Below are 13,628 nucleotides of genomic sequence, written 5' to 3'. Positions count from 1 at the left end.
CTATCACTTCCTGCAGGTGTTTCTGGCTCTGGAGCTGTGGAGTCTGGATCTGTGGCTGCGGGTCACCTGCTGCCCCCGTGTTCCTGCTCGACACCCTTGGCTACAACTATTGTTACTAGTCCTATTGTTATTATTATTATTATAATCATTAACATTACGATTATTATCATTAACACTACTATAAATATCGGTACCATTATTCATTCAGTCTATAGCAACATCACCTTTACGTCTGTACCTCTGTGTGTATATTGTGTAGGCTGCCTCTCTCCCCTCTCTTTCCCTATCCTTCGCGCTATATAAATAAAATTAAACTGAATTGAACGCTTTCTTTGCGGAAGTTTTTCGCTGGACTACTGCCGAGTGTTCACACACACACACAACGCGATCTTGCAAATAAACACAATCCACAATTACCACAGCTGTATGAACCAAGTAGATATTTTGCTGTGATTTAATTGCAATAAACGGATAAAACTGATGCTGAAATAACTACAAAATGATGTTGATTTGTTAAACACATGAATTTTTTTCTTTGGCAGGACAACAACTTTTTATCAATCATGGCTATGCTAAGCTTACTTCTTCACAGTAAAGCACAACAATGGCTGGAATCAAGTAACAGACTTTTTTTTATTTTCTGAACTCCCCAGGTTGTTCAACTTCCTCGCTTTCTTTTCTGGGTGCCCAATGACGCCAGTAACAGCTGTGGAACCAGAAACGCGGCACCTCGCTGCCAAGAAGCGCGAGAAAAGATAAATCAACGTTTTATTTCCAAAAATTTAAGAAAAAAGTTTATTTAATAAAAGGCAGTTAACTCTGAGCTCCTCCTGCAGGTAAACAGCATAGTTGTGAAGCCGTTGATTACGTCCGGACAATCTCAATGCTGATATGCTATCGCGACACAAAGTCATGCAACTTTCTTGCTCCAGTTCAAAATTTCAATGCCTTGAAACTGCGTCTCTCTGCGTCTTTGCATTGACTTTGTATCTATTCACGCTGCCCCAAACCCTCACTTCGTGTTTGGTCTGAATGCACAGTTAGCAGTCAAACCAAAGGCTATCTTAATTTTTAAAATTATGACTTGCGTACTCCTAGCATGCTATAGCACATTGTTTCATATATACACACTGCAGAAAATTACCTTTTTCTCCTTGGCAATCCTTTCAGCACGTTGAGATGCCACCTGAATGGGAGGTAGGGGCTTGTCGTAGCTGATTCCACTGAAGAAAAGAAAAACAGATGTCATACTTTTGTTTCTAGATTTAATGTTTAGACAAAAGTGGCAACAACAAAACACACCTTTCTGCCAAGACCGAGGCATGTTTGGGATTCTTCTGGAATGGATTCATGCCGAGCCTGTAAGTAGTATAAATTAAATTAATACATTAAAAGGACATATCCCACATGAACTTCGTGTCATTATTTTGTTAAGATAGAGAGCGTGGAGGAATGACCGTCTCCCCATGGCACACTTTTAGGATGTGCATTTCATGCCACTAAAAAGCTTTTCTACAGTTTTGTAAATCTCCTGTTTTTGGTGTTAGCTCCTTGGTTATCATCAGTGCTTTGTACTTACAGTGGTTTGATTGGTGGGCTCCTCTTGCTGGCAATGATCTTCATGAGTTCAAAGCGGCTGTTGTAGAGCTGAATGTGAGTGGCGTTGTCATCCTGTGTGTAAATCTGGCAGGTCCTTAGAGGACGACTGTTCTTAGACTGAACGTACACATACACACAAAACAATGAAATACAGAACAAAAGTGAGGCCAGGAATTCAACAGCAAAGAAACATTTATCAAATATAAAGACCAGGGTATAGTACCTTATATATGCTCTTGGTTTTCTTCTTGGGGTTTGCCTCATACACCAACTGAAAAAAGGTTAGATATAGTTTAGACAAACAAGTACAAGGTGAGTAAGCCGGTTTTAAAGCAGAGTAGGGTGACTCTGTGTCCATTACCTTGCCCTCTTCTCTGGGAATGATGACATTCTCGTAACGGTTTCGACATTGTTTGGGTGAGCGGTAGATGCGGCTGCAGGAGTTCACCACATCACTCACCAGATCCCAGTTAGGAGTGTGGGCGGGAGACACGATTGTCAGGTTCAGAGGCAACTCCAGCAGCTGCTTTACAGCCTGTCACACACACACACACACACAGAATGATATTTGGAGTACATATACTATAACTTGTTTCATTAAGTGATATGCGATTCAAGATGTATTAATTTCCATCAACGTAGCTTTGAAAGACAGATCATCATGGGAGCGGTTAGTGGAGCCAGTACCTGAAGCAGAGCCCAGTCCTCACTGATGAGCCACTCTGGGTTGTCTTGTCCAGCCTCCATGGCAGGTTTAACCAGTGAGGGTAGGGGCTTGGCAAAAGGCGCCTGCTGCTTGAGGGAGAAGTTCTTTTTTTGGTCTTTGCCCTCGCGGCGCACTTTCAGCATGCTGGCCTTTTCGAAAAGAGAGCGTGGAGGAATGACCGTCTCCCCGTGGCCCTTCTTCTTCTTTCTGGCTGCTGCTGGAAAAACATATTTGAGTAAGGACAGAGGAATAAAACACCCTGCAAAGACACTTTGGCATGCATCTATTATTGAAAAGTCTTTTAAGTCTTTCCCTTAAAAAAAGAAGCAAAAATCAATATTGTATAAAGGGATAATGAAGGCCTTCATGATAAATCTTCTCTCACCTGAGGGGTCCATCTTGAGTCTCTTGTGCTCCTTGCGGACGTAGATAGGAGGCAGCTTGGACTCTGGCATGGGTGTGGTGTCATACATCAGCATCATCACGGAGTCAATGTAAATGTCGTTGTCATCCTGTGGTGGCGTGGGTGGAGTCCAAAGCTGTGTTGGAAAATCACAAGGCAGAACAAAGCCAGAGGAAAGAGCTTAATGATGAGCTTCAAAAAGTATTTAAGAAGAGATTCGGGAAGATCCAAAAAATACAATGATTTGTCGAAGAAATAACAGATACGGACAAGATCCATTGTTACTTATGATATTCTAAAAAAGGACTACTATTAGGCACCGCTCAAAATATTAAGCATAATTAAATCATCTTACTGGCATGATTTCTGTATGGCCGTCCTCTGCATCAAATACATACTCCTGTTGAAATGCAGACAAAAAAGGTTCATTTCAACAACAGTGCAACACACCACACACCACTTCTTGTTTGATTAGCAGAGGATCACAGTGGCCACCCACCATGTTGTAGGCATCCTCTCTGGTGTAGGTGAAGAGATCTTCATCTCCCTCCATCATCTGCTGCTGCTCCTCCTGCTCCTCCTCCTTCAGCTTCTGCAGCTGCTGCAGCTCCCAGCCTCTCTTAGAGCACTCCAACCGCTCCTGTGGAAAATAAACACATAACGTGTCAGTCAACTTTATTAGGACAAATAATGCATCGAAATGCCAACATAGAGTAGAAATGAGTAGTCGATGAATGGACTGATTTCCATCTATACAACAGTAAATCTGTAAATATACATCTCAAATCTATATAATATAAACAAATCTGTGTTTACATTACAGTTTCCGTTACCTTGAGAGCAGTTTCATCATCACTGATGTGGAGGTACTCCAGGTAATGCAGGGCATACCTTTCAATTGGTGTGAGCTGTTTGAGGGATAAGTAAATGCAAATAAACTCGGCAAGACCAAAAAAAACAGCATTTCATTTTATTTAAATTAATTTCTTGTATTTGTTCTTCTCCGATTCCACAAAACAGTATATTAATAAAGTAAAGCTACCTGTTCCATGACTGCGTTCAGCTCCTCTTTCTGAGCAGGCTCTTCTTTAGCTTGGCTCTCTGACTCCTGGTCATCCTCTGTTGACTCCTTGTCTACCAACTCCTCCTCCTGCTGCTGCGGATCCTCCTCCTTGGACAGGGCATCCGGGTTTATGCTGTGGAGAGCCTGGATGTAGGGTCTAGCCACTCTGGGAGAGATGGCTTCAGAGGCAGAAGGCTCCTGGTGAAGAACCACAAACTCCTCCACCTTCTCCCCTGATCCTGCCTCCACCTCGAACAGATCCTGGATAGTTCGCTATAAACACATAAATTCAGGTTAGTTACTACAGTATGTTCCAGGTTGAATTAAAATAATGGGTTCCATGGGTGGAGAAAATGAAAACTCTACTGATTCATGCACAAAAGGCTTTTATAGTTTCAATACATGTAGCTTCAATGACATTAAAAAGAAGTGTGTAGATTTTTTGAGTTCGACTTACTTGTGTGAGGAAAGCCAAGGTGTAGTCAGTACCCTGGGCGGCCACCTCTCTGATCAGGTCCTTGGTGCCGTTCTTCAGCAGCTTCTCTTCAATGGAGTTCCCACTCTCCAACCTGGGTAACACACAAAAAGTAACAGAAGTAGCACCAAAGTCCTTCAGTAAGTTACATCTAGAGTTTTAACAGTGATCCGTTAAGGAACACAAAACTAAAACAGATTTCTCTGTAGTAAAAATATCACCTGTATATGTGAATATCCTTGGAACGTCCTATTTTGTCACACCACTCCTGGGTGCGGGCGTCCATGCTGGGATTGAGGTCTGTGTCATAGAAGATGATGGTGTCTGCATCAAACACAGTCCCAACTGCAGAGCAGCAGCGGTTGGTCAGGATGCTGCAGAACACCTTCCTGTTTCTGTTAAACTTCTTCATACTCTCCTGCAGGGACAAAACAGAGTGCACATGAACAGACTGGGACAAACTGCAAACTGCATACCTTGAACACTCTCCAATGTAATCCAAATATTTCCCTGTTTATTAACAGTACATTTTCCCCATCCTTATCTCTCTAATAAAGGAACAGAATATCTGTGTGCTCGATTATGTCCGGAACTGTTCATCCAATTAACTTTAAACGTGGCGGGTGTGTTGCTGCAGACCCATGGTTGCAGTGTTGGGTTTAGTGCAATTTGAACACGCAACAGGTTCTGAATTAATAAATACAGTAGAGAACAGCGCTGAGCAGAGCTCTGCAGCAGCGATAGTGGGGTACGCTCGCGGGGACAGGGCTTATATGCTCCGATGTGGTAGTGAATTGTTGAAACAGAGTTTTTGTCATCATGCAGTTGGTGAAGTCAATGTGAGACGCACATTCTGGACAAAAAGCGCAGGGAGGCGTCACATCGGCACCTCGGAACGGGCACTGTACTAGTTTATATAAATTCCCCAAAGGGTCATTGAAGTTTCATCTCATCTTTATTTTTCTGCATCTTCATTTTCTTACAGCAACACCAGGTCTAAACAACTGACCCAGAAACATGAGGGATTCAATAATAGACCATAGGTTAGACAAAAAAAGGACATTTAAGATTTAAATTTGAGTTCAGGCTAGGGTTGGACGATATGACGGTATATACCATGCAACAGTAGAAATCTGTCCACCAGTAGAGATTTGACAATACCGTTCCCACTGCAGGAGCTCAGTGCCTCCCCTATATTTGCAGTGGCAATTTATGCTTTTTTGCGGTTCAATGCTGACTCGACAAACTTCACTCATTGCTCTAATAATACATAGCATTTCCAGTGTCATAAGATTTTATGCAAAATTTTGATGCTGGTACCAATTTAATATGGTGGCGATTTTACCTGTCGTTCGTCCGGAGTGAAGCTTTCATCAACCCGCACGTAAGAGAGCTGCCTGTAATCTAGGAAGGTCTCCAGGATGTCTAACATCTTCACCATCTGTGTAAAGATGAGGACACGACGACTGTCTGTTCTAAGCTTTTGCAGCAGAATGGCAAGAGCTTCCAGTTTACCTTTGGAAAAGAAAAATATCAAAAGTTATTATTATTCTTGGCATCGTCGGATGTTTCAGTTTAAGGATTCAGCAAGGTTAACCTTAGATGCAGAGAGGTTTATTTTAGTTTTATAGTGACAGTAACTATGTTTCCCAGATCACAGGTAGATTTATACAAATTAATGGATCCATTTTTCTCTATAACCCCAGTAATTAATATTACATTGATTGAGAATACTAGATGTGAGCATTTTGCATTGTCTTTGACATTGTATGGTTAGGGATGGAGAGCCTATTGTTCTCTGTGTGAAGAAATGTATACTAAGCAAAATGTGGGATGAGTCATTCAACCTGTGTAGGCAGAAGGATTAAAGTGGTGTTTGTGCTACACACAATACATATTTGTCATTAGTTAGTTATGCTAGTTGTGTTAGTGTAGTTATTTATAAATGTTTTGAACGTATTCGCTTTGCAGTACCAGCTTGCTGCATTTAACAAAATATCTAAAAAGTTGCTGGGCTAACCTGAGTCCATCTGCATTAGTTGCAGGTCAGGAAAATGGAAGAGATGCCTGGATGCCAAGTGGTGGATGTCAGCACTATGGGGGGCAGAGGCCTCCTGGAGCCGGCGTTGAAGGGACTTGTGCTCAAGGCTGTAGGGAACTGGGGGATTGGCTGCATACAGTTGAGCAGGTGGGGCTACAGCTGGAGGCACCACACATACGAGCCTAAAAGAGGACAATGGTAGTCAACACCGATGAGTAAAATACAGTCTCTGTACATCAGACAGTAATTATTTGGATCAAGAAATAAAACATGTGGAAGTGCATTGTGATAAACCCTAAATTGTTAATATCTTTAACAAAAATGGTGATAGAGATAGTAACTATTTCTAATACTGCATAAAAAATAACTTTAACCAACCAATGCAGTTCCATCAAAATGTAATGCAAGTAAGTAACATTTATAACCACAATGCATGGATTCATAAGGTACTTTACGATGGTTTTGAAAAACATGTGTAGTATAGAATAAAGGAGGCATTAATATACTGAGCTGAAGTACCTCTTGATAAGACCGTTGGCGGCCTCCAGGCGGTCCTCCACAGAAAGCAGCGTGGACTGTAGTGTAGAGACAGTAGCCACGCAGGTTCTCTGGGCCCTGAGGCAGCTCTCTCTGCCCACCCACCTCCAGCCTCCAGCAGTCAGGGCAGTGTGGCCAGGCTCTGAGCTCAAAGTGCATGCCTGCAGCAGGTCTGACCCATACAACACTCTGCGGTTACAGCGTCGCTCATTTGCTTGAAAGAGGCGGCTCAAACGCTCCTTCAGCTGCTGAGTCTTTTCTTCTGAAGACTCCTGAACATTACAATGAGAGATGATACACACAATCACAATTTTTATTCAAAAAGGTATGCATACATGTTTGCATGCTGTAAAAACGATTTGACTTGAGATTGTTAAGTGAAATTGAGCATTACAAATGTCACCATGTTTGAAAGAAATGTACTGACCTGAGAACCAGTATGAGCTGCAGTAGTGAGCTTGGTGGGGGCTGATGTTGCATTCGTACCCAAAGCTTAAAAAGAAAAGAAAAAATGTCAACAGAATAATTAATATTATCATTTTACAATGAGTGCTGCAATAAGTGATGTTGCCAATAACAGTGTTAAATATATTGACCAGGAAAAGAGGTGTGATGATGAAAACAAGGCAGCATTTTATGTACGACAAAAATGTATTAACTGTCAACATTATAATATATTGGTACAGGAGGATTTTAACAAATAACTGAACAAGTGACAGTTATTCAGAGATAGTAATGCAATATATTCAGTGTGAATTAGTCACCTTGTTGGGCTGTTGACAGGGCAGGATTATGTGTGCCAGGTGTAGCTGAGGCATTGGAGGCAGGAACAGCTTGTGGCATTGTTTGCATTACCATGGATCCCTGGGGCCTGATGATCTGTTGCCCTGGAGCTGTCACAATCTGCAGGATGTTGCCTAAATGCATGACACATAAAGAAACCAATATAAGCATTTAAGACACACTTGGTTATTCAAATAAATGTAAAAAATAAAATTAACTGTCATGGTATCGGAATAAAGGTTTACATGACAAGGCAGAAACAACAGTACATCAAGGAAATTGCAACAGCAATAAAACTACTGACAGGGTTCCCACACATTTTCCATTTTATAACTAATTTTCGGGACTCAAATTTCCAGAGTTCTCTCAAGATTTTTCAGACTATACTTAATATTTACAAATAGCTAGATGTTTATTATGTATATTGATAGTTTTAAAATCCAACATGTATTTTACATTTGGCAACAAATATGGCGGCACAAAAGCCGTTCAGTCCACACTCCTAAGCAGAAACAAGTTCCCCAGCAACACTATTTTACAAGGGCACCATCGCTTCTGACTGGTTTTAAAGAAATACAAACAAGCCAGAGCATCTTTCCACTATACCAGAATAAAAATAGACCATTCCCCAGCAATGGCACAGTTCATTGGGGGGGGGGCTGCACTGGCTGCCTGCTCCAAACACCATGAAAAACAGTCTGCTTGCACATGAATTTGTTTTTAGAAATTTTGAATTCTATAATTTAGAAAACATAATAGAGGTTATAGTCTGGAAACACAAATGTCCAACTGAAATCACATTTATTCATCTTTTTTTTGTCAAAATATTTTCAATGTGTTTTTTTAAATCTATTGTTAATAATTTTTATTGGTAAAAGGAAGAATAGGGGTCTTTGTGGAAATATCTGCAATGCTCCATTCCGTCCAAGCCTGGAGGGGTGTGTCAGTGTTTGACTGACAGCAGCTGTCAGGCTGCTACAGACAGTGTGTTGTTACGGTAAGGACCACACCAGCATCTACAGTAAGGGAAAAAACTATTTCGTGGTTTATTTGAACAGTGAGAGACACATAACGTCATTATGTTATAAATTGATTTGCATTTTAATGAGTGAAATAAGTATTTGACCCCCTCTCAATCAGAAAGATTTCTGCCCCCCCAGGTGTCTTTTATACAGGTAACGAGCTGAGATAAGGAGCAACCTCTCAAAGGGAGTGCTCCTAATCATGTTTGTTACCTCTATAAAAGACACCTGTCCACAGAAGCAATCAATCAGATTCTAAACTTTCCACCATGGCCAAGAGCAAAGAGCTATCCAAGGATGTCAGGGACAAGATTGTAGACCTACACAAAGCTGGAATGGGCTACAAGACCAACATCAAGCCGCTTGGTGAGAAGGTGACAACAGTTGGTGCGATTATTCGCAAATGGAAGAAACACAAAAGAACTGTCAATCTCCCTCGTTCTGGGGCTCCATGCAAGATCTCACCTCGTGGAGTTGCAATGATCATGAGAACAGTGAGGAATCAGCCCACAACTACACAGGAGGTGTTTGGAGAAGGAGGAATGCTTCCTGTGATTCCAAAAACACCATCACGGTCAAACACAGAGGGGTGTTTTTCTGCTAAGGGGACAGGACATCTTCACCGCATCAAAGGGATGATGGACGGGGCCATGTACCGTCAAATCTTGGGTGAGAACCTCCTTCCCTCAGCCAGGGCATTGAAAATGGGTCGTGAATGGGTATTCCTGCATGACAATGACCCAAAACACACGGCCAAGCCAACAAAGGAATGGCTCAAGAAGAAGCACATTAAGTGCTAGCCAGTCTCCGGACCTTAATCCCATAGAAAATCTGTGGAGGGAGCTGAAGGTTCGAGTTGCCAAACGTCAGCCTCAAAATCTGAATGATTTGGAGCAGATCTGCGAAGGGGAGTGGGATAACATCCCTCCTGAGATGTGTGCAAACCTGGTGGCCAACTACAAAAAACGTCTGACCTCCGTGATTGCCAGCAATGGTTTTGCCACCAAGTCATGTTTTGCAGAGTCGTCAAATACTTATTTCACTCATTAAAATGCAAATCAATTTAACACTTTTTTTTCCTAAAATTTTTTGTTATTCGGTCTCTCACTGTTAAACCTACCATTAAAATTATAGACTGATCATTTATTTGTCAGTGGGCAAACATACAAAATCAGCAGGGGATCAAATAGTTTTTCCCCCACTCACTGTAACCAGACCAGAATGACATTAATAGGCATGTTTACATGCTGTTTAATGTGCTGCAGCTGAGCACATTATTTATCTGTCGACCTGATGTTCGCAGAGCACTTTTCATCTGTGAATGTTTTTTTTGGTGGCTCATTCAACAAGCTACTGTAGAGGACAAGACATGTGTTTGTAAGTTAGATAATAAGGAGAAAGCCAATGTGGGTTGTTGTTCAGAGTCTGTGGCTCTTGTGTAGTATAACAGGCTGCTGTCTGGCTCTGTGCAACTGTGTCCTCTGCCTATGATACAAAGCTGAGGTTACTTTTTTTATGCAAGATTATATTGGCTGTTTCAAAATAAGGTCGCCATTAACACAGATGGATACTAGAGCAGTATTCTTTGAAATTAATACAAAACTACTGGTTGCCATCATGAAACCAAAAAGTAGTGAAAAGTGATTTACAGAGCACAGGGCAAAAATGCAAGTTAATTTCAGTTGGACTTACAGACAAAATGTTTATCTAAACTGCATTTAATTCCAAGCCTTCACTGGCAGCTGATCACAGAAAGACAGGAAATGTGGGGAGAGGTGAGGGTGACATGCCTTAAGGGCTTGCAGACAATTAGAATAAGCATCCATAATTTGATATAAAAGGTCTAAAAAGAGGATCACACCTATGTGAGCAGGTGAATTACATGTTAATGCCAAAAGCATGCAAAGGAAGGAATGAGTATTAAGTTGAGAAAAAGTGTGACAATGGGATGTACATTACCGAGTGTACCTTGGAGCTGCAAGGGCTGTCCAGTCGTGAGCTGGCGGAGCTGGCTGGGGGACAAAGTGAACTTGTTACCCTGAAACTGCAGAGTGACAGGGGTCTCTGGCTGGGTTATACGATTCTGACTGCCTGCTATGTTGGCCAGCTGGGCAATCTTGACCACATCTCCACCTTCAATGGAAAGAGAGGAACAGACACTTCATCAAAGACAGCATTAAAAAGTCATGACATTTTAACAGTTAACAAAACAGTATACTCTGCATCAGTTAGTCAAAGGGTGAAAAAGACAAGACATGCAGAACCGGGGTGGATTAATCAGAGGAACGAGCACAGCCGCCCTCCAGAACAGAACCAGAGCAGCTCCTAGTTTTACAAACCCTGAAGGGGAAAGAAAATTGCTACAAGGGCAGTCCTCAGATGACACAGAGAGCCTGAAACATATACATAAATAAAGCACTGCACTTGACTGCCAGTCAGTTTAAACTATATAATTGAGGAGGATACATTTTTTAATCAATAATTTTGTATTGTATTGTTTAATGCTGGTTTAACCTGAAGATATCAATTGTGGTGTGAAGAAAAAGCAATGCAGAAATAATAATTTCAATTTATAAAATTTACAGGACTCAGCAGCTTTCAGAGGGGAAAAAAAAAAATACATTTTATGTTCACAAATTAGTAATAGTGATAACACCACATTGTGCTGTTTAATCACAGAGACAATACACACAGTAAACCTTTTCAGGCTGTGGACCTGTGGATCAAAATAGTTCACGTATACCTTCGATATATTTCAGATTTTGCTTGTTAAACAACAGTTGTTTTTGAGCTCCCTTAATAGATTGTGCCTAATTAACGGAATTAGCAGAATCAAAGTAGTGGCCGCAGCATATCAGTGTGCATGAGTCATTAGATTGAGTTTACATACCACTGAATTATGTGCACAAATTGCAAAAATGTCTCTTGACACCTGATGGTCTAAAATTATATTTCAAATGTATTAACTTCAAGAATCCCATTCAGAGGGTTTCAGCAACATTCAAATTCTGTGTGTTGCTACTGAAAAGGTTTCTCTGTTCACATTTGAGGCAGAAAGGGTTGGCAATTTGTGGGACATTTTTCACATGCTTTGCAGTGATGCTCAACATCAGAGGGAATTCATAACATTAGGAAAGGGGGAAGAAATTAAACAACCAAAGGGATTTCTTCCTGCAGCTGGGCTGATGCAAAAGACAAAAGAATATTAGTAAACTGGGAGAAAAAATATTAAAAAGAAGAAGAAGGGGGCATAATAATTAAGTTAAATAGTGTAGTGATGTGTGGTGTAACATAAGCGGGTTGTTCATAGTGTACATGCAGGTTTCGAGAAAGAAACTGGAGAATGTTGAGGCTATGGAGTTGCTGCTGATATGGCTACATTTATTTTTTTACCATGAGCTGTATAACTATTGATACATTGCGCCTCATTGCCATTACCAAAATTGCTGCACCACTAGTGCTGCTATGATTGCAAGCTTGAGTCAATGTCCAAAGCCATTTCTCTGGAGGAGTTAAGACTGAACACATATCAGCAGTACCCCAAAGTGAAGGCCTCAGTGTAGAGCATCCCATACTGTTGTGCCAGAGGTGGAGGGGAAATGCTGAGAGGGAAGGGAGGGGAGGGGTGGCCACTTACTAGGCAACCGTGCCTGGGCCTGGGATGTAAGAACCAGCCTCTGGGACAGTAAGCTGGGCTGGATGGCATGGGTGGGGGCTAGAGCTGGCCTGGGGAACTGTGCTAATCCTGGCTGGCTGATTGGAGCTATAGGTCCCACAACTGTGCCAGCTAATGTCTGGCCCAAGGCTACAGAGGTAGCCCCCAACACATGTTGCCCAATGCCACTGTTCCCAGAGGAGGCTACAGTGGAGGTGGCAGTGTTGCTGCTGCTGCTGACAGGAGGGGTAGTCTGGGTTCTCAGAGTAGCTGATCCAAACGCTGTGAAGTACAAGGCAATGGGGTATGGGACTACATGTTAGGGGTAACCCAATACTTAGTCAAATCATTAGTAAGATCAAACAGTCTCCTCTACAGGTGCTGGTCATATAATTAGAATATCATCAAAAAGTTGATTTATTTCAGTAAATTCCATTCAAAAAGCGAAACTTGGATATTATATTCATTCATTACACACAGACTGATATATTTCAAATGTTTATTTCATTTAATTGTGATGATTAAAACTGACAACTAATGAAAATCCCAAATTCTGAATATTACTTAAGACCAATACAAAAAGAGGATTTTTAGAAATGTTGGCCAACTGAAAAGTATGAACATGAAAAGTATGAGCATGTACAGCACTCAATACTTAGTTGGGGCTCCTTTTGCCTGAATTACTGCAGCAATGTGGCGTGGCATGGAGTCCATCAGTCTGTGGCACTGCTCAGGTGTTATGAGAGCCCAGGTTGCTCTGATAGTGACCTTCAGCTCTTCTGCATTGTTGGGTCTGGCGTATCGCATCTTCCTCTTCACAATACCCCATAGATTTTCTATAGGGTTCAGGTCAGGCGAGTTTGCTGGCCAATTAAGAACAGGGATACCATGGTCCTTAAACCAGGTTCTGGTAGCTTTGGCACTGTGTGCAGGTGCCAAGTCCTGTTGGAAAATGAAATCTGCATCTCCATAAAGTTGGACAGCAGCAGGAAGCATGAAGTGCTCTAAAACTTCTTGGTAGACGGCTGCGTTGACCTTTGACCTCAGAACACAGTGGACCAACACCAGCAGATGACATGGCACCCCAAACCATCACTGACTGTGGAAACTTTACACTGGACTTAAAGCAACGTGGATTCTGTGCCTCTCCTCTCTTCCTCCAGACTCTGGGACCTTGATTTCCAAAGGAAATGCAAAATTTACTTTCATCAGAGAACATAACTTTGGACCACTCAGCAGCAGTCCAGTCCTTTTTGCCTTTAGCCCAGGCGAGACGCTTCTGACGCTGTGTCTTGTTCAAGAGTGGCTTGACACAAGGAATGCGACAGCTGAAACCCATGTCTT

At 41.8% G+C, this 13,628-nt stretch overlaps 1 protein-coding gene across 6 annotated transcripts in view; it reads right to left on the bottom strand.

Annotated features, from left to right (window-relative positions):
* ep400 (E1A binding protein p400) overlaps window positions 1-13,628 on the bottom strand; it is a 38,778-nt gene that overhangs the window by 7,808 nt on the left and 17,342 nt on the right. For 3 of the 6 annotated variants that reach the window (XM_046034325.1, XM_046034321.1, XM_046034323.1), the window contains exons 23-42: window positions 12,267-12,566; window positions 10,589-10,762; window positions 7,589-7,741; window positions 7,252-7,316; window positions 6,807-7,096; window positions 6,267-6,469; window positions 5,592-5,761; window positions 4,468-4,664; window positions 4,229-4,340; window positions 3,751-4,044; window positions 3,542-3,616; window positions 3,208-3,348; window positions 3,064-3,108; window positions 2,691-2,844; window positions 2,287-2,522; window positions 1,961-2,134; window positions 1,823-1,870; window positions 1,580-1,716; window positions 1,303-1,359; window positions 1,145-1,223 (exon numbers count right to left, since the gene is read on the bottom strand). In XM_046034325.1, coding sequence (XP_045890281.1) covers window positions 1,145-1,223; window positions 1,303-1,359; window positions 1,580-1,716; window positions 1,823-1,870; window positions 1,961-2,134; window positions 2,287-2,522; window positions 2,691-2,844; window positions 3,064-3,108; window positions 3,208-3,348; window positions 3,542-3,616; window positions 3,751-4,044; window positions 4,229-4,340; window positions 4,468-4,664; window positions 5,592-5,761; window positions 6,267-6,469; window positions 6,807-7,096; window positions 7,252-7,316; window positions 7,589-7,741; window positions 10,589-10,762; window positions 12,267-12,566 — 3,104 coding nt within the window. The remainder of the gene's footprint in view (window positions 1-1,144; window positions 1,224-1,302; window positions 1,360-1,579; window positions 1,717-1,822; window positions 1,871-1,960; window positions 2,135-2,286; window positions 2,523-2,690; window positions 2,845-3,063; window positions 3,109-3,207; window positions 3,349-3,541; window positions 3,617-3,750; window positions 4,045-4,228; window positions 4,341-4,467; window positions 4,665-5,591; window positions 5,762-6,266; window positions 6,470-6,806; window positions 7,097-7,251; window positions 7,317-7,588; window positions 7,742-10,588; window positions 10,763-12,266; window positions 12,567-13,628) is intronic. The other 3 variants (XM_046034322.1, XM_046034324.1, XM_046034326.1) reach the window with 3 other exon arrangements.

Source organism: Micropterus dolomieu, linkage group LG21 (genome assembly GCF_021292245.1).
Source record: "Micropterus dolomieu isolate WLL.071019.BEF.003 ecotype Adirondacks linkage group LG21, ASM2129224v1, whole genome shotgun sequence".
NCBI lineage: Eukaryota > Metazoa > Chordata > Actinopteri > Centrarchiformes > Centrarchidae > Micropterus > Micropterus dolomieu.
This window is presented reverse-complemented; position numbering and strand designations above follow the sequence as displayed.